Source organism: Lepus europaeus, chromosome 4 (genome assembly GCF_033115175.1).
Source record: "Lepus europaeus isolate LE1 chromosome 4, mLepTim1.pri, whole genome shotgun sequence".
NCBI lineage: Eukaryota > Metazoa > Chordata > Mammalia > Lagomorpha > Leporidae > Lepus > Lepus europaeus.
In genome coordinates, this window is record NC_084830.1 from 52,338,563 (window position 1) to 52,360,476 (window position 21,914).

Here is a 21,914-nt window from a genome sequence, read left to right on the forward strand (position 1 = left end):
GAACTTGAAGAAAAAAAAAGCAGGCAGAGGGAGCACACAAATAGTCTTCTCTCCTTCCTGCACTAGGGAAGGTATTTACATATAATTCTCTTGGATAAAAAGGGGGGGGGGCAATACCAGTAATTATCCCCTTATTTCACTAAAGGTATGACACAGGGAGAGCCCCAGAGCAGTGGATGGATCTCTACCTGCCACATTTCAAAGCAACATGTTTAGGACTTACTATCATGTACCACTTATACTACCCATAAAGGCCATAAAAATTTTAGTAAAACTCCAGGCACACACCAAAAACATTATGTTCTGAGTTCCACTGAGAAAGGCAACAAAGGAAAAAATCCTCTGTCCCTCTAAATGACAGCATTGTTTCGGTATTGGTTATGTTACAGAAATGCCCTACACTGGAAAAACCTCTGAGCGTACTTACAAAGTTCTGATGGTGCAGACTGCAGGGCTAGACAGCCAAGAACTCATCTGAAGAGCAAAGAACTCTAGGGGACAGGCTGTTCCAGCCCACATAAAACACACAGCAAATAGCAACTCACGAGCCACCCACACAGCCAGACCCTCAAGAGCCCACAGACAATCTTCCTCTGCAGACAGCCTCTGCAGGGTGAGGTGCAGCTTCCCCAACCCTCCCTCCTGTCCAGCATTAGACTTTAAGAGACAAGAAACAGTGGATAAATTCAAAAAGAAGTAACATCACCTCTATCTGTAGGGATACCGATTTTTATTGGAAACAACTTTAAGCCCAAGGACAAAAACTGCCCTTTAGGGTTGGAGGTGGATGGGTTGTTTAGGAGGCTCACTGAGGCCTATTCCATGGAATTCCCCAGCTCTAACATTAGGGACTGCTTGGACTCCTGATTGTCAAGTCTTTGAAATCAGTGCTCAGGCCTGGGTTGATTCCCCTTCCCATTGTCTGATAACTCCTGCCACGATCCATATTGCCTGCATTTAGCTAGAGCTTCCACCTCCCCATTACCCATCAAGAATGAAACCCTGTTTGCTCAGTCGCCCCCATTCCTTGTGTCCATGATAATAAAGTCACCAGGCCATTTTCACTGTTGTTAAACTACACAGCAGGAGAAGAGAAAGGGGCAGAGTCCCAAACACACAGGGCAGCTCCAGACACTCCTTTTAGATGACAGCAGAAGCCTAAGTGGTTTCCCGGATTCTCTCAGCATGACTGAAGTAAAGGCCCTTGACCTCCATCCAATTCAACACTGCTAATCTCTGTTTTCAAAGACAGTCTTTTGTACAAGATATCATTAGAATCTGAAGACATAATGAGGGAAAACGCAATTCCTGTCCACTGCAGTTCATATTTCTAACTAAGTCTTTTCAGACAGGGAGATGTTAATCTTGATGGGCTGTCGGCACTGTTTCCAATCAACTGCTTCCACTATTTGGTCACTTTTTATGGGCGTTCACTGCCATGTTGTTTTTTTCTCAGTCAAACCTCGAGATATTTAATTTTTATCAAATGAGGGTACCTGTGCCCCCCACCCCCCACAAATACCAGCAACCTCCTCCCCAAGAAGAATCAGGGCAGTGGTCAGAAAACTAAATGAATGGGGCCGGCGCCGTGGCTCACTTGGTTAATCCTCCGCCTGCAGCGCCAGGTTCTAGTCCCTGTTGCTCCTCTTCCAGTCCAGCTCTCTGCTGTGGCCCGGGAAGGCAGTGGAGGATGGCCCAAGTCCTTGGGCCCTGTGCGCGCATGGGAGACCAGGAGGAAGCACCTGGCTCCTGGCTTCGGATCAGTGCAGGGTGCCGGCCGCAGCGGCCATTTGGGAGGTGAACCAACGGAAGGAAGACCTTTCTCTCTCTCTCTCTCTCACTGTCTAACTCTGCCTGTCAAAATAAAAATAAAAAAGAAAACTAAATGAATGGTCTGATTTCACAGTGACCCTCATTCTCTCTGTAGTTGAAACTTGAAGGCCTCAATGAGCAAGGGATTTGGGTACCAGGTGGTTCTGAACTCACATGTACTCTGGCTTTACATGTTTATGTAGCACCTTCATTGGCTGGCAGACTGAAATATATTTGTACATAATTTTTCACAATTTTCCTGCAGTAACATATTATTAGCTCCATTTAATATTCAAAAATGGTAAAGCATGGAAAAGTTTGCTCAACCAGGGCCTTCAGAAAAAGAATGAAGATCAATGTTGTGCCTGAATGCATGAAAGGCAGCATACAAAGAGTGAGTCAGTGCTGGGTGTTCTGGCTCTCAGATTAAGCCACTACTTGGGATGCCTATAACATATATAGGAGTGCTGGTTCAAATCCCAGCTACTCTGCTTCCAATGCAACTTCTGCTGATGCACCTAGGGAGTAGCAGATGAAAACTGAGTCCTTGCCACCTACATAGAAGACCTGGATAGAGTTCCTATCTCCTGCATTTGGCCTGGCCTGGTTCTAGCTGATGTGGCAATCTGGTGAGTGATCCAACAAAAAAGATTCTCTCTTTCTCTCCCTGTATGTCACTCTACCTTTCAAATCAATAATCAATAAATAAATCTTTGAGCAAAAAGATTAATTCAATGGGAAGGTATATAGAGATAGTTAAGAGACTACCCAGCCGTACCCCTTACTCTTTGTATACCTTTGGAGAAATTCTACTCAACCTCAATGCAACTTATTGTCCTCTTACACAAAATAGGATCAATCATAGGTTAGTTCTAAGTAAGTGAATGAACGGAATGTGCTTAGGTCTGGCACATGGTAAATGACCCAGAAATGTTTACCATTATCATTTCTCTACAGCATCGTGTGATTATCATCCCAAAACTTTCCAGAGTGAAATATTTCAACGAACTCAGAAAGAATAAAGGATGGCCCAGGCAAAGCTGCCTGCAGCAGCCTCTTCATTGGAGTTCCTATCTCCAGATCATCACCTCCCATCAATCTTTTTGACTTTGGGGAGATCTATCTTTCTAAAATATAAACCTAATCTAGTCACTTTGATGTTTAAGACCCTTCGGTGGCTCTGCTCTGAGCTTAGGGTAGAAATCAGATGTCCCACAGGCTCTGCAAGCATTTCAGTCACACCTCTTCTGCCCTTCTGGCCTCTCTGCAGCCGCTTGAACTTGATGCTATCATGTGCTGATGGTCCAGCAGCTTACCCCTCATTCCCCTCCAGCCACACCACACTGTGTCTCGCCTACAGACTGCCATTCTCTTTTGCTGAAAGTATCTCTCATCTCCATTCCCACCCATATCCATACTCCTTGATAGTACCTCAAATCACTTCTGAGAGACCTTTAGTGATTTTTTTAGGTGCAGTTAGTGCACGCCAACTCGTCTCACCACTATGCACTCTATTTGCCTGTCATAATTAATCAAATTATTACCTACTTTCTCGGCTAAGCAATAAATACCTTATTTACCACAATTTAGGAAACTCAGTAAGTCTTTTTGGAAGAATGGCAGGTTCATTTTCTATGTGAAAAGATACAATCCCTATGAGTTTTCATGAGTCAACCAAGACACAAAGACAGTCATTTCCATTGACTATAAAGAGATTTTGAAATGTGAAATATAAAGAGCAAAAATCTGGACTGGCAATTCAGAAATTGACTTTATGGGTTGAGTGAGACATGGGATGATTTCAGATTTCACATTTAACAGTGCCTCTCCTCCTAATATCCTGGATCCACTCCCTGGGAATTCCTAAGAAACTTCTCTGTGCTTTTATGGTATCCCCGTACAGTATTTTACCTATTTTTGATATAGTAGCATTCATACAAAAATGATTTATAAAAGGCTGTGATGCCATCTTAAGTCAGGAGGGAAATTGAGTTGTGGCTCTTGGTTCTTTGGGCACAGAACATTGAGTCTGATAGAATTGTGTTCATCCTCCTTCCCCCATTCCTACCCAAATAAAAATATGCACTATCTATTACTTTATATCAAGGTTAACAAATCTTGCATCAAAGATTTTAAATAACAAATCAAGGATAGAAATTTTCTGTGTAGTTAAACTGTGAGTATTAAGGGGAGATTTCTGCTATGGGTTTTAAAATCTAGATTAATTTTTTACTCTAAAGAATATAATGAGGATAATAATTTTTCATATATTCAACAAAAATAAATTATAAAACACACATATTAGAACATAACTCTGTCATGTAGGATCTCTGTCCTTAATGTGTTGTCCAATGTGAATTAATGCTATAACTAGTACTCAAACAGTATTTTACACTTTGTGTTTCTGTGTGTGTGCAAACTGTTGAAATGTTTACTTAATATATACAAAATTGATCTTCTGTATATAAAGAAAATTGAAAATGAATCTTGATGTGAATGAAATAGGAGAGGGAGCAGGAGATGGGAGGGTTGCGCATGGCAGGGAAGTTATGGGGGGAAAAAGCCATTGTAATCCATAAACTGTACTTTGGAAATTTATATTTATTAAATAAAAGTTAAAAAAGAACATAACTCTCTGAATATACTGTATTTTAAAGACATATTGATTATTGTTTATAGTTCTTATCTGTATTTCTGTGGAACAGGAGTCTAATTTTTACTTGTTGAACATTATGGTTAGTGGTACATTAAGCCTATGATTATAAAGTAAATTGAAAGTATGTTATTGCAAAAATTAAAGGGAAAAAAAGAAAAGAAGAGAGAGAAGGGGAGGGAGGAAGGGGGGAAGGAAATAGGTTGTCTTCTTAGAATTGTTTCTGTGAAATACATGAAATCTGCTCTTTATATTAATAAAAATTTAAAAAGTGAAAAGATGCAATCCCTATGAGTTTTCATGAGCCATCAAAGACACAAAGAAAATCACTTCCATTGACTATAAAGAGATTTTGAAATGTGAAATACAAAGAGTAAAAATCTGGACTGGCAATTCAGAATACAAGTAGAAATGCAAAGAGACAATTAGAATGAATAGCAAATAGAAATTCAGTGACTGATTTAAGTATACAGATAACAATTTGTCAACATCAAGCAGGAGGATCAAAACCAGAACAGAGAGAAATCAGATAAAAGAAGGACTTCAAAGTCAGTAGACACAATTCAGTTATTTCCACTAATATTTTTAAAATACAGGTAATTCTTTTTTTCTTTTCTTTTTTTAAATATTTATTTATTTATTTGAAAGAGCCAGAGAGAGAGGTGCCTTCCATCAACTGGTTCACTCTCCTGATAGCTACAATGGCTAGGGCTGACCTAGGCTGAAAGGATTAGCTTCATCCAGGTCTCCCAGGTAGGTGGCAAGGGCCCAAATACTTAGGCTTTCTTCCATGCTTTTTGCAGGGGGAAACAGGATCAGAAGTGGAGTAGCCAGGAAATGATCTGGTGCCCATATGGGATGCCAGCATTGCAGTTGGCGGGTTTACCTGCTACACCACAATGCTGACCCTAGAAAAGTCATTCTTGATGAATATACAGAAGGGGGCCTATCAATTACTTGCAAAGCAATGAGCTTTCATTTCCTTTGTCTAATATTTTCTTAAACGATTCACCTGAGACAAAGTAAGGCAACTGACCTCCCTGAGATTATTAGCACATTATTCAGGCATCTCTGGATTTCTGAAACTATTTTTTGAAAGTCAGTTTTCCATTAATAACTTTCAGACAATCTAATTTTTATTAAAATAAAGGTTATTTCAACTTAAGAATTCTTCATTGGAAAGTGGTGTCATAAACATGTGAAATTGCATTTTATCACCAAGAATTAACTATTGTAAAGATCCTAGATTAACAACATGCATGAAAATGGAATTTTTTTTAAAAAATTATTTATTTGTGAGACAGAGAAACCCAGAGGGAATTCGGGGTAGAGGAGAGAGAGGAAAATGAGAGAGAGACTGAGAGTGAGAGCATGCAAGCAAAAGGGAGAGAAAGGGAGAGAGAATGTTCCCATTCACTGACTCACTGCCCAAGTGCCTGCGACATCCAGGTCTGGGCTAAGACCAAAACTGGAAGCCAAGAGGCAGGAACTCAATCCATGTTTGCAACATGGGTAGAAGGAACCCAATTACTTGAACCATCTCCATGGCTTCCCAGGGTCTACATTAACAGGAAGCTGGAGTCAACAGTCAGAACTAGAAATTGAATGTAGGCACTCTAACATGGGACATGAGCATCTTAACAGCTGGCCTAATTGCCTGTGCTTGAGATGGAAATGTCAATGGATGGTAATGCCTTCTCACGTGCCTCAAGCATAGGAAGTAGAAACTCTTGACTGCATTTCAACAAAAAACTACTCTTCATGAGATATTTGAACAGTTTTCTATCAATCACTATGTCATTCATCCCTTAAATGAGGCGATAATTATTCATTTATGCATACTAATGGTCCATGGTGTTAATTATAGATGATTAATAAATACATGTTGAATAAATAAATGAGTAACTAAGAAGTAAATGACTAATTTCTTGGAAGCTACAAATTTAACTGGAATAATGGCTGTCAAATTTGACAATCTGAATTTTCACTTGGAAACTACTCATGATTCAAAAAGAAAGAAAGTCTTTGTGGTAGTCTTAGGTCAATATTAATATCAACCCGATGGCAGTGAGAATAGGAAGATGAAGAGAAAATTGCCTATGCAAATGATCAAAACCCTTTGGTACACTACAGATAGATTTCTAATTATTCTGTATTGTTGTTTTTAATCTAAAGTTGATTAAAAATAGATTTTTCAGAAGAACTTAAAATGAAACCACTAAACCCATTAGTGAATTAAACAAAAACAATAATGTTCAGCTGATACCTATATTTGGCTTTTTTAAAATTAAATTTCCAGTTAATTGTTACTATATTGTCTGTTTTTTTTTCCCTTACTGAGAAGTCTTTTAGGGTCAGAAAATAAAATATAATATTCTATAAAGTAGGAGCTTCTTTTTAGACAAGGACACTTTTTAACATGTAAATGAAGATCCATTAATTATATTAGGAAAAAAATTCTTCATTTGAATACACTTTGTGTCCCATAAAAGAAGGAAATAATCCCCATTTACATTCGAATTGTATTACACAGCTTGTTATTCACATAGAGTATTATTTTAAAAGATAAGTAAACCTTGAAGTTGCTTAAGAGTCAAAAGCTAAATTTATCATCCTCTGCTCTCAACCAGAATGTGTCAGCTCTCTTTTATTGATAGGATCTGTTAATGGCATTACAGTCAGCCAGGGTCTAAACTCCAAAAGTCACCAGCAATGTACATCATGCCTTTCTTACAACTAATCAATATATCTTGTTTCTATATCAATTAACCAAATATTTATTGAATGTATTACAGCAATTGCTGGAAGTAATGGAGAACAATGATCATTTTTCAAAAGAATTTATATTTAGATCTGGTGACAAGATTAACATGCTAATAAAACAGTAAACAAAAAATAAAACACAAAATTCCAAATGACAAATCATAGTAAAAATTAAATGTAACCTGTCAAAGCAAAACTATAATTACAAGTATTTGGAGAAAAAATTATCCAAGAATGAAGGAAAGGTTAGTTAACATATCTTAATCATCATCATTAATTTTTTGTGGCCTTATTATTATTATTGCTAAATTTTACAAAATGGCTTCTTACACTGACTCCCTCTTACAGCCAATAAAATTAAGATAGAATGAAAAAAAAAAAATGATCACCCAAAGTCCTCATCGATAAGTAGTGCAGGGAGTTAAACCCAAGCCTGGCAAGCTCCTGAGTTCTTTCCATGTTGCATCATTGTTGTTTATTGGGTTGAAAAGTCCTTGAAGCCTGGAAAACTGTACTATACAGAGTAGAGGTGCAAGGCTATTCAGACAAAGTGCATGGCATGAGATACAGGGTACCAAGTGCCTGGGCTCCTGCCACCCACATGGAAGACCCGGATAGAATTCCAGGCTTCTGGCTTTGGTCTGGCCCTGTGCTGGTCTTATTGATATCTGGGGAGTGAGCCAGCAGATGGAAGATCTCTCTTCCCCCACACCCCCGCCCCATTCTCTTTCAAATAAATAAATACATTTTAAAAAAACCTTCACTTCAAAAGCAATCAACGGCTTTCCGGTTATTTGTAATCCACACTTATTTCAAAAATTCTGAAAACCTGAAGAGTCATAGAGAACAGTACCAAATGTTCTGCCATACTGATCATTCCTGAAAATAATGTTACTGTAAAAGACAGAAAGCTTATACTTAGGCAGTGGCAGTGAAGACTGAAAAAATAAAAGGACAGACCTGGCTGGCGAATTGGATATGTGGAAAGAAACTGTCCAAGAATTGAGCACCATGTATTGAAAAGGGGTTACGATTATACTTTTATTGAACTGATTTCATCCATTTGGTGGCAATGATGAGATAGAAAAGAGTATTGCACCTACGTGAATAAATAATTCACGTAGATTTCTCAGTAAGCAATTTTCATTCTGATCAGTAATTAATTTTACCTCAGGCACTGTTTCTTAGCTAATGGTAAGAGAGAGTTAATTAAGATTAAGGGGAGGGGGGGCAGCACTGTGGCACAATGGGTAAAGCCGCTTGCAGTGCCTGCATCCCTTATGGGAGCTGGTTGGAGTCCCAGCTACTCCACTTCCAACCCAACTCTCTGCTATGGCCTAGGAAAGCAGTGGAAGATGGTCCACATCCTTGAGTCCCTGCACCCGTGTGGGGGACCCAGAAGAAGCTCCTGGCTCCTGGCTTTGGATCAGCACAGCTCTGGCCACTGAGGCCATCTGGGGAGTGAACCAGTCTCTCTGTAATTCTGCCTTTCAAATAAAATAAATCTTAAAAATAAAAATGAAAGGGTAACTCAAGCTCTTTATCAGGAGGAATAGATAACAAGCAGAAAGTAATTTACGAGATATGATTAAGAATAAAAAAAGTTCTGAAATAGTTTGAAATCAAAGGTCTTCATACCCCTGATTCAAAGAAACAGTAAAACTCTGCGAGTGCTCCCAAGGACAATGGAGAAAATAAGGCAAAAACAAAGTGGTAGAACGGAGGGAGTTAAGAGCGCTAGGTCTAAAACCAGAGATGAATTCCAGGTATACAGGTAGGACAGAGGGAAGGAAAATGTGCAAAGAATGGAAATAATGTCCACAGAAAAAAGAATAACATTTCTTCATTGTAGCAACTCCCACACTCTAAAAACCCTACATAATAGATATAAAAAGTAAAAAGATAAAGGCACCAATTAAGGCAATTACTTCTATGCTGTACATCCAAATATATCCTACTGCTACAGAGGATTAACCATTGTTGCCTCCAGAATAAAATGCCTGAAAGTGATTTTTAAACTGGTCTTGGAATATTTTGATTTATGATATAAAAAGACAGCTAAAATAGGAAATCACATTGAAGTATCATGATAATGAATAGAGTTTGAGTTTTGTTTTCAGACACACCTGAGGACATCTCAGGGCCTTACAGATACCATCTGTGTGGGCAGTTTATTAAACTTTCTTTTTCCAATTACTGAACTGTATCCTATCAATAACACTACCTTCATATTTGGCTTCTGGGAAGATGAAATGAGATGATACAAGTTAGTGTCTGGCACACAGTCACTCAATAAATGTGTTTCCTCAATCAATGATAAATTAAATGTTTCCTTTAGAAGTTAATTTATTTTTCAAATTATGTCTACCTTGGTATAAATTTGGTTTGGCTACTATCTGTTTACATAAAATTAGCACTTCTTTTCTGAAATTATAACTAAGGATAAGCCATTTTTCATGACATTGGAAAAAATCTTAAATTCTCTCCTTTATAAATCCCCCAAACTATGCTAGTCTTAATTATCAAGGAGAAATTTGTTGGGTGATTCTGTACCCTTCCCCCATGGAGGAATTTTTTTACTCAATCCATGTTGTAGATTGTGAAGTGGCTTGATTTAGGAGGAATGGTCATAGTGCCAATGAAATATCTTCATAGGAAAGATAAGAATTTTAAAAGTCTTCTCAGGAAATAAACTTGTTTTTTTTTCTTTCCATAATTTTGTGAGCCAAAGGAAGATATTCAAAGCAAGTAAATGAGTTTGTACAGTTACTAAAGTGAAAGACACATCCAAACCATGGTTGAATAAGAAGTAATCTGATGATCATGTTGGTTCTCATGAACAAATGGAATCGATAGCTGGAGAGCCTGTGATAGATTAGAGTGAATCCTGGTAAGCTGAAAAGACTAGCATCTCTAAAACTGTGATAAACACAGTACCTGTATAGGATATAATCAAATCGTGCTTCCTTTAATCATGTGTATATAGTTCTTTTTAATTTTTAAATTCTCAGAGAAAACAAAGAAAGCAATATGTGAGAACTTCCCAGAATATCAAAACTAGATGAATGATTATGCTAAATGACCAAGGGAATAAAGAACAGATGTAAGTCTCAATTTTGGCTATGCCTAAAGAAACAAAGACCTGGAACATGACAAAGAGCAGAAAGTGACATCACAACCATGGTGCCAGTAAGAATGTAGGAAAGCAGTATCACAAGGAAAAGACACAAAGGATGAGGTCAGGAATGGTGAGAGCTAAGAGGTTAGGACCCTGGACAGCTCAGTGGGACCAAGCTGCCTGACACAGCAATGCTTTCTCCCTGACTTCTGGCTTTTCAATTATGGAAAACTTATGGTTTTCCTAATTCATCCCAAACCCAGTAGGAACTCTCTGGAGGTCAAGCTTCCTCAAGCCATATGTGATGCTAAAGGGAAGTCTTTGAGGTTGAGGAAGTAGTTATTTGATCTGTAGGAGGCTCACATTTTACCTGCCCAGGATCGATTCCCCTTTATTCTGAAACAACATCCTGGTTCCATTTCACATTGTATTTCCCTGAAAACAAACAGTGATTTATTCACAGATGGACACAAGATCCAACCTGGGCTAACATGATTCAAGTTCAAGATTTTGATGGGACACATAATACAGAAAAGCAGTCTCTGAGAGCTTGCAAAGTTCCTGACAATACGAACAGTGAGTTTCTAGTAATCATCTTGACCTCTCAGCCAGGCAGTCCCCCAAGAGATCAGCCAACACAATGAGAAGAGGAGTGATGGAAGATGGATTTCTAGCATCAGTGTTTGAGCAGCTAGCCCCAGCACACATGAAACCTATCTTTGAGCTCACCAGACAAATGACTGCTAACTGTTTCCTTAAGTCCACTTAATTTATGTTTCTGTCACTCACAGCCAGTAAAATTCTGTCTACTACGGTATTATTTGCCCTCTTGTGACTTCCATCAAGCAGAGCCTAGGAGAAGTAGAGGAAAATCCATCAAATGGAAAGGTGTTCTCTCCAGCTCTGTAGCTTTTGGCCAATTTGATACCATCCATCCATCCCTCATTTGGCATAAAAATCACATTCTAAACCCCATGCTTCTGTCTTGAAAACAGCGTAAGTCTATTGGCCTTATCTGCTTATGCCAAGAAGGTTACCTGGGCAGAGACCAGACCACCCCCTAGTTCCTATAGCTGAGCTTTGATCATAGATAGAAAGAAATGTCTTATCTGGACTCGGAGTTCTCTGTTAGTTTCCTCATGGCCAGTTTAGGCTATGCCTGAATATTTATAACACCCTTCTGCTAGAGCTCCTTGGCCATATCTGTACTGCTGGATCTCAGCCCTGAACATTCAGTCTGTCTACTCCACTCCAGCTTGATGTACTCTGGACATAGATTTTCACTTTGCTCTCTTGATATATCACTTTTTCTCTCTCTCTTTCTGTCTCTCTCTCTCTTCCCTCCCACCCCCTTCCCTCCTCCTCTCCCCTCCTGTCTCCCCCACTCCCTCTTCCCCCCTGTATCCCTTTTGTCCTCCATGTCCTTTTCTCCTCTCTCCCTCTCCCCACTCCCTGTCCCTGTCCTCTCTCCACTCCCCTGTCCCTCCCCTCTCTCCCTCCCCCTCCTGTCTCTCTCCTCTCTCCCTCTCTCAGTCCCTTTCCCTCTTCTCCTCTCTCTTTTCCTTTCCCTCCCTCTCTCTCTCAATCCACTCTCACTTATGTTCTTCAGCAATACCATACTTGCTTAGCTAGCACCTGAGATTGTGGCCTGCTGCATTCTTCAGAATGGTGCTGCTTTCTAAGTCTTCAGTTCTAGTGGAAGATGATATAGGTTGTGTTAATACAAAGACATCTCTTGTCTACTATTGGAATTGCGATCCACTTTCTACCCACAATGTCATGTAGGCTGTGCTGCACACTCCTCAAACTAACCTATTGCTTATTCTATGAGTAATGACCTTGCCTTCTTTTTCTACTTCCCAGAAAATGTGTCTGCTTAAGCAGTAAGGAGGATAACTCAAGGAAGAAATTGGTTTCATTAAACAACTCTTCAAGCTTTTCAATTTCATTATTATGTAATAGTATAGGATAAGCAACATTTCAGGAGTAAAGTTCTGCCATCTGAAACAAATAGTCTTATATCATTACTTTTCAATTATTAAGGGAGCTTATCTCATCATTGGTGCATGAAAACTGCTTTCAACTATTAGAAAGACATGTCATAAAATATTTGTATTCTGAATGGCCCTAAGGAGCAGAACTAAGTGGAAGTTTAGAAACACAAATTACAGTTTAGTTTAAGAAAGAGCTTTTTAAACTTTCAGAGGTAGCTCTTTTTGTAGGTGGTGATATTTTTGTTGCGTTAGTGTGCTTCAGTGATTGAACAAATACTGGGTTGAAATTTCAAAGCTCAGCACCCAGAAATTATTTTATCTTGGAATAAAGAACTCTTGACCTGAATACATCAGTTATCTATTTCTGGTAACATCCTGCACCTGAAGGCTGTGGGACCCCTGGCTGTATGCTCATTCTCTCAACCAGCAGCAAAACTTCCATCTGGCCTACCATGTGTTCTGCCTGACAACCTGGAACTCCAGAGCAATACACTGGGAAAATTGTTTTGGTCTCCAGGGGTATCTTTCTCTCTGTCTCTGTTGTGACTAACCCCAAAGGGTTTGTGCTGAATTCTTCATATTTCCCTCTAACTGAAAAAGCTAGATAAGCTGGTTTTCTGACATGAGTGAGAACACTTTTGGTGAACCATGGAAATTTCCCCTGGACCTAATGATGGTCCCTGTTGTTAATCCTGCTCTCCGTCTGGTATGGTGGTCTTAATTTGTAAGCTACCAAAGTGCAGATTTAGCTTTTGCTATTTTTTTCCAAACTTAACTGTTGAGGAATCTATGTATTTTTTTCTGAATGGTAACTCTTGTAAAAGTTGAAAAAAATGTAGTTTTCTAATGGAGCTGAAAGAGATACAATAAGGCTAACTAAAATGACTAGAAGATTAACAATTATTTTCTTTTTTCCTTTTAAATGAAGATTAAGCATATCTGACTCAGAAACAAGATATTTTTCTGCTTTCTTTCCAAATATTTTCAAAGTGGATATGTCGATTTCCAAACATGGAAAATATAAGGTTTTCAGATACTGATTTATGGGAGCCATGGTGAGGATAAACTAGCAGACATTGAAAGGGGCATGAACCAGGCAGCCGTAGGGACTCAGTAGCAGACATGGACTCAATTGTCTCATTCCACCGCAAACAATCCATCAGTGAATCTGACTGCTGAAGTCTAGCCTGTGTATGAGTTGGCTCCCTCAGGCCAGGCTATGCTCTGGATTAGGTTAGAGTAGTTGGGTAATATTGAGCAGTGGCAGGATTTGGAAGGACAGCATATTTTCTTAGAAGGTGTGTGGGAAGGAAAAAAATAATGGGCATACGTAGCACAATTGCTAAAGCAATTAAAACTTGTATTATGCAAAGATAAAAGTTATCACTTGCTTAAAGTAAAGCTCTGAAATTTCTGTGCCAGTGTTTGTATTGATCTTTTTAAAAGATCAAAGTCTGACGTTGACACCTTTTTCCCCCCGTGGAATTTTATGAATATAATTTAGAAGCCTCTATCTCATATATGTTAGTTCCAAATTAGGTTGAATATCATTATGATCATTGAATACATATTTTTTCTAATGCCAGAGAACAACTGGCAATAATAATTATTCCCTTAGACTTATTCTATAAGTCATAACATATATATCTTTAGCCCTTAATATCTTGAAAACCATGCCAAGTAATCCAAATTAGTAAATATAAAAATAAAATAGCAAAATCAAGCCAACAAAATCTATTGAGAATTTTGTTTTTCACTAATATTAGTAAATATAAATTGGAAAATCTGCAATTCTGGAACTATGCCTTTCAAGGAATGTTCTAAATTCAGATATTGTTAACACTTTAACAACAAGTATAATGAGCAACAAATAATCAGCATGCATGACGAAGTATTAACATCTGAACTTTCCAACATCTGAGACACAAGGGGAGCCTCTGTTCTTTTTTCTCTCAAGTGTCATTTCTCAGAATGATAACGATTTCCTTTCTCTTACGTATAAACATTCTTCCCCAGCAGAGACCTAAATATTCAGCTAAAATCATTTGCAATCTTCTTCTGTCTTCACCCTTTTAAACTCGTCCTTCACTAGAGCCATAATCACCTACAAACAGCTTCCTTGGCCAATGGAATAAAGTTGAATCTCTTTTGCAATCACACAATACAAATTCCTTCTTGGCTGGTCCATGTTTCCTCTCCAGACCCACATTCTTCCATTCTGAGCCTTATAGTTGGTGCTTCAGCAAAAATAAAACACCTGTTGTTCCCCTTCATCTTATGCTTCCAGGCATGCTGCTCCCTCTGGCTGGAATATTCTTCTTTCCCTACTTCCTTTGCCTAAGTAATTTCTACTTTCCCATAACGACCCATCTTGTTTAAACAGCCTACCAAACTGCACTAACATTCCCTCCCTTGTAATCCGAAAGTGTTCTGTGCAGACATCACTCACATATTTTTTAACAGGGTTTTGAAATTATCAGTGAATCTATTTCTCACTAAACTATAAGCCAGTTCCATATTGTACCGCCATACTATTATTTGCTTGATATACTGAATTTATAGATCAGAATTGAATTTCTTATACAATTACCCATTAATACTGTTTCTGACAAAAAATACTTAAGTCTCTTTATGAATTTTAAACTCCACTATGGTCAAAAATTTACAAATTGGCTGTTTTAAAAATATTCAGCAGCTTGAGGAAAGTGAATTTAATCTTTTAATTTTTTCTTAATAGCTTGCCTGAAGAACAAGTATATTCATAGATGTAGCCCAAGAGCATTTTCTTGGCACGCTGTCTCACTGCCTGGAACTAGCACCACATTTTGCAAAAAGCAAGATAATGATTGTTCAAGCAGTAGTCACACTGATGGGTCTCAAGGCATGACTGGAATTTTTTTTCACATAAAAATAATGTGTTTTGGTTCATTTACTCAAAACAACCAGCATATTTCAGTTGTTCAATATCTTGGAACTCCTCATTTTTGTATATTTTTAAGCACAATGAGTATATAAATAGAACATTCTTATATGTTACATTAATGTAGAACAGTCATAAGTGTTACATTAATGTAAAAGAGAGATGTATTAGGGGAAAAATGGGAAGATCGTTGTATGCTTTGACCACTCAGGGATAATTCTGTGTCCTGAATTACTTGCATCTCTTAGCTTACAGTGATTTGGAATTGAGCACCTGAATTGCCCAGATAACAGCTAGAATACCCCTATTTCACTCTGAAAAGTATCATCTAAGAACAAGTTTTAAACAAAGCAAATTGATATGACACCTAAGTAGCAAAGCAAAATTCCACTTGCTTATTAATGAGAGAATTATTTATATTCTTTCCTTTTGTTTTACATTCCTCAAAAAGGAAATGATGTATAACTACTTTAGGAAAGCTCCCTGAAGATGAGTCTGTCTGTCAGAGCATTTCAATTATTGAAGAGGGGTTATCTCAGAATTAAACTTAGGTAAGCATTACAAAATGTGCACGCTACATCTTTCCTCTTTGGTCTTCATGGGCATATGCTCATTCACGCTCTCTCTACCTCAACTACAGAATCTAGTGATAAAAAATCCTTACTTAGTATTATGGGTATCGATGGTATGGAAGAGCTCATGTAATTCTTCTCCGCTGAGAACGCCATCCGCAAAATATGCTTTGAATTCTTCAAAGGATAATTTTCCATCATCTGAAATGTAAGAACAGAATAGAAGCACATCATTTAAATTTTATAATTTGTTCTATCTTTTGATTTTTAAAACTATCCAAATGCGTGTGCCCATTTATTTGCACATGTATTCAATAAGAAAGAACAGTTCAGGGTGTTAAAAAGATAATTTAACATATCTTTATTCCACATAGACTGCTGGCACGTATACTCGGATGAAATTTATGTCTGTATGGTTTTGGGTCTTTTTTGGTTCATTGATTCATGTGACAGATGTTTAACATCTAATGTGCCAATTGATTAGCCACAATAAAGGGGTATCTATACAACCTAGTGAAGATTCCAACAAAGAGTCAATTATTTAGTTGCTTTGTCTTCATAGTACCAAGCAAATATAGGACCTAGCAGATTGCAAGGTCAATGCTAAATGTTTAGTAATTGTATACTGATTGAGTACTTAATGAGAATGTCAGAGTTGTTATAATTGTCTAATAAATGATGTTCTTTCCTATACCCTTTAAAAAGGAGCACTTTTAAAATTTTTTGTAAGATTCACTTATTTGAAAGGCAGAGAGACAGAGAGGTCAGGGGATGGGGACAAGGTGGGTTGTGGGGGTGAGAGAAGGAAGAGAGAAGGAGAGAGGGAAAGAGGGAGGGAGGGAGGAAGGGAGGGAGAGAGATCTTCCATTTACTGGTTCACTTTTTCACCCAGTGCCCACAACAGCCTATACTGGCCAGGTCAAAGCCAGGCACTGTCCTAAGTGTATCATCAGGAAGCTGGATTGAAAGCAGAAGAACTGGAACTCTGCTATGGGATGCAGGTGTCCCATGCAATAGCTTAACCTGCAGCACCACAGCCCCTACCCCAGCAATGAGTACTTTAAAACCAAATGCATTTTATTTATTGTGGACACAAAAGGGAAACAATCTGAAAACCCACTAAGCAGAGGTAGAAGTACAGATAGAATTATATTACACAGAACACAGTAAGTGCCACAAAACACGGTACTTTAAAGGTATGGCAGTTTGAGTAATAAAAGACTATTTTCTTTTGGGAGCAGGCAGGATTTTTAGTAGCATTTACACCTGATTTTGAATAGCAAGTTCAAAAAACAGGTAAAATCTAGATGAGCAGAGACTGAAGAAGCATATTAGTAGCAGGTCAGGATTTGTACAACACAGCAAATCCGGAGGAATGGATGGACGTGAAAGGAAAGGAAAATATCCTTTCCCCCTGAGCAAGGAGCTCGTTTGTCAGTTCTGTTGGACAAGCTGCTGATCCTTGCTGTTTACAATGAGGAAACCCAGGTCTGAGGAGGAAGGAATTTGCTCAGGGTCACAAAACCCCATAATGTGCTTCTATTAACAACACAGTGCTGAACAACGCAGGCTTTGAGTAGAAGAAGCCATGATTTTATAGGATTAGATCAGAAAAATTCATTTAGAGAACTTTTTTCTTTCTCAAAAGGTGGCTCATAGACTGCCTAGCATGCTGTTAAAATGCAGGTTTCTGGGCCCTACCGGAGAATCAGAATTTCAAAGACAGAAAGGAGGGGTGAGCAGACAAGAAATCTGGGTTTTTAGTAACTGTGTGATTCCTCCTTGTATGAACACTTGAAAGGTACTTATAGAAAGGACGTTGACCTAACCACTGAATTACTTAAATTTCCATTAAAGACTTAGAGATTGTAACACATTCAAAAATCTTTACTTGTGAAATATAAATGTACACACTCTTGAGAGTTTTGAAATTGTATTTCATTTTGTTTTTTGACTGAATAGGTACCATAAGCCAATCTCCCAGGTAGTTCTTGCCAATCGTTAACTGGGCAAGCAGAGCCTTCAAGATGGCAAAACTCCAGATCCGGATCAAAGCACAGACCAGACAAGCAGAGCTCAGCCATTCAAATGCCATAGCAACCAATAAGAAACCAGGTTTAATCCACCTGGCTCATCCACTGTCTAATGTAGTGCTTCTGTTTTAAGATGAGTTATTTTAGTTTCATGCCTCACAGACTATTTTAAACTTCAGTACCATGTATCCTGGACTAGGCTCTGGTAGTGTTTTCCACTGTGCATCTCCTTTCCTTGATAAAAAATACATTGCCAGGTTGGAGAATTGGATACAAACTAGATCTAGGTATTGGTCAAAGAGAGAAAGGGAGAATTTTTCACCTACCATTTTAAAATGAAAAGAATGAAAGAAAAAAAAAACAGAAACCAATCCAGTATTTCTAGTGTCACTCCTATGACGTATGATGAATGAATATATACATGCTGAGGACGGACTATGTTTTCCTTGGTAAGCAGTTAATAGTTCACTGGTGGGCTGATCTAGGCTGTTACAGAACCCTGAGGGCAGAGTGGGCCTCTGCAACACTGCATTACACTTATGGTAAGTAAGCAATTTCAGCAATAATGCACATACTGTCAAATAACAACATTGACTAAACAGTGCTCAGAACATTCTACAAGGTGAAAAGCCTTAAAAATAAACTTTATTTGAAAAAATGTAAAGAGAAAAAAGAGAGGCACTGGATTACAGTCCGGGCTTGAAGGATGGAAAGCATACTTTGCAAGTCTGTTTCTACCACATACAGGACTCCTGCTGCCTTGCTGTTGGACAAATACAAAGAGTTACTTTTGCATAGTTCTAGACTAGTATCTTAATGTCAAACAAAAGTGTTAAATTTTTCAAGAGAAAGGAGGGGAAAAAATCCCTTTGTAACCTGAGTCTGTGTAACTATGGATTTCCATTAAAACATTTTATTTTGACTTCAATTTTCCTGCTGATATTTTATTTAATGAATATAAATTTCCAGTGTACAGCTTATGGATTACAATGGCTTCCCCCTCCCCATAACTTCCCTCCCACCCACAACCCTCCCCCCTCCCGCTCCCTCTCCCCTTCCATTTGCATCAAGATTCATTTTCAATTCTCTTTATATACAGAAGATCAATTTAGTATAAAGATTTCAACAGTTTGCACCCACATAGAAACACAAAGTGAAACATACTGTTTGAGTACTAGTTATAGCATCAAATCACAATGGACAGCACATTAAGGACAGAGATCCCACATGAGGAGCAACTGCACAGTGGCTCCTGTTGTTGACCCAACAAATTGACACTCTAGTTTATGGCGCCAGTAACCATCCTAGGCTGTCGTCATGAGTTGCCAAGGCTATGGAAGCCTTCCAAGTTTGCCGACTCTGATCATATTTAGACAAGGTCATAAAAGACAGAGTGAGGATAGTAACCAATGATCCTAAGAGTGGCATTTACCAGGTTTGAACAATTATACAGCATTAAGTGGGGAAGAGGACCATCAGTACACACATGTTGGGAGTAGAGCCATTGGTGGTAGAGTAGAGGTTATGATTACAAAGAAATGAGGCCCAAGTGCACTAGACAGGGCCTAGAACAAAGGACAGAGTCATTATTAGAGGAGCTAAGAAAGGTGCTGTCTAAGCTACAAGTAATTTTTCTGATTGAGAGGCAAATAGAACCTGATAGAAGGGGCTTGATAATAATCTGGTGGGCTTTAGGCCTTGTAAATTCAGAGGCCCAGACCTATCTATCTCTTCACATGGGGTATATCCTAAGGGAGGTGTGAACCTCCTAGGGGAAGGCACTCTGTTGACTTTCATTACTTGGCTGGCCTGGGAGGAGAGCTGGCCAGGTAAAGGCAGGGGGCATCTCTAACAAGAAATTTACAGTTCTGCCTGCAATGTTGCTGACCCTACTTGACCATCCCCTCAGCTGCAGTGGTCACTTTGGAAGTTGGGCTGAGTGAAGGGCTTTTCAGCTTAGAGCCAATAAGATCTGTGGCTCTGACGTGGGCATCCTTCGACTCCAGGGCAGGTCCATTTCCAGTGATCCAACTCTTGGCAGAGCTGCCAGGGCTCTTCATAAGCTGTCTTCTGCTGAAGCCCAGGCTTACCACATTGAAAGCCACTGCAGTGGACTGGCCTGTTGGGTCTCCTTGAGGGCAGATCACTGTACAGATCAGCCATTAATAGGCCTGCCACCCATTGCTTCTGATGCCGAGCTTTCTTTTCCTCCTGGTTTGTGTTAAAGCAGACCAGAGGATGCAAGTCAAGGAAGTGCCCAAGTCCCATCTCTAATCTTCGGTGGCCTGAACTACAAGTCTATAGTCCCAGGCATGTTCTGTAGTAGTTTTTCTAAGGTAGACAATGCCCATGAGGAAAATTATATTCTCACTTTAAAACTTTCTTTCCCTTTGGTCTGAAAGGGAGGTTTTTTCTACTTACTGTATACTTCGCTGATGGCGAAATGAATCTAGCTATGAGATTATTATTTGAGTTCTTATTTTGGCTATGCTATTGCAGAAAAATGTTAGTCATCTCTTTTATAAGGTCTAAAGATTAAATTGTGCATCATACAGATTCCTTCATAATAGAATTAGTTTCCTACCTTGAAGAGAATAGAGAAATGAAAGAACAAGTTGGGCTTAGAATAGAGAAATGAGGGAGCAAGTCCTAGATCGCTTGCTGACAATAGCAATATCACATGAATACTTAGCAAACCGTTTCAACCATTAGATAACAACTTAAGAAAACATTTACCAGAAGGTCCAATGCCTTCTATAAATTTTAAGAATCATGTATTTGAAAACACCTCTTAAATATCTAACATGGTGTAGTTTGTTTAGCCAGTAAACTTAAGCACAACCATCTAAAATGTTTTTAGTTTCTTTCTACCAACAAGTCTAAAACATATGATACACAGATTCAGGTCCCACAAATTAAAATGTATCTTTGATTGATTTTAGCAGCTTAAATTTATGGACAATCTTATCTATAAGCCATTTAAAATAAAACTCTTAATAAAATGTCCCCATGTGGACATACAATATGTACACACATATAACATAGCATAATAGACCAATATATCAATTTTAATAATAGCTTTTAAAATCTTTAACTCTTTTTGTAGAATGCCAATTGATTTGAATTGCTTTTTCTTTTTAGTAACCTCAGTTAACCATACTTTCTCTCAGTTCGTACTGTTAATACATTATTGGCTTCATCTGTTTACAGAGCCATCCCAAAGTACTGAATACAATAAAAGTGGCTGGAAAAAGTCCATAGGAACCTATAGGAGGACAGCTAAACAGAGAACCAACAACGCTTTAGTTTTATGAGCAGCAGATCATATATAACTGTGGATGACAAAAGACTTTAAGTCACCATGTTTAAAATTATAAACTCATCAACCAACAAGAGGCACTTGCTTACTTCACAGTATTTTTGAAAGCACCTGTAGGATTTTACAAGTATTTAACCCTTTAAGCCTCTGGGGCTTTCTCATTAAGATAACTATCATGTCTAGTAACACAAGATCATTAGACTTTTTAATTCTCAAACATTTGTATTAATAGCATTTTCCATTATAGAAACTTAAAGTCTGGTACCACATCACATCTTGACAGTACTTCTAATATACTCCAAATAGACTGATTAGTTGGTGTCTCTATAAGATGAGAGACATAGGTCCTTCGGTTTTTTCAGTTGGGCCCAAACTGGAAAAACCAAAGTCCAGGATTTACTGGAAATTTTAGAGACCAGATTGTTTGAAACTTTGATTTTTTGAATGCCTGTCAAGAATGCCAAGAAGGCTCAAAATCCAAAATATCTGGTTGAAATAAGATTTCTTAAAATCATGACATAACATAGACCAAATTTGATCATTGTTACAAGGTGATTATTCAAATCTTTGAAAATAAGCACATATTTAAATAACCCATAGCTCTTAATAAAAATTCAGCTGTTTTTGAACAATTAGAATTTAACAGACATCAAGAGAACATAATAGATTACTTTAACACATTGCTTTAACAGAGCATCAGAGTTTAATTCTATGTCAAAGAGAAATTGAG

The 21,914-nt window shown here is 38.3% G+C and overlaps 1 protein-coding gene across 1 annotated transcript in view; it reads right to left on the reverse strand.

Annotated features, from left to right (window-relative positions):
• Window positions 1-21,914, reverse strand: part of NECAB1 (N-terminal EF-hand calcium binding protein 1) — a 221,807-nt gene that overhangs the window by 158,665 nt on the left and 41,228 nt on the right. Inside the window, exon 3 of the mRNA XM_062189509.1 lies at window positions 15,925-16,033. Coding sequence (XP_062045493.1) covers window positions 15,925-16,033 — 109 coding nt within the window. The remainder of the gene's footprint in view (window positions 1-15,924; window positions 16,034-21,914) is intronic.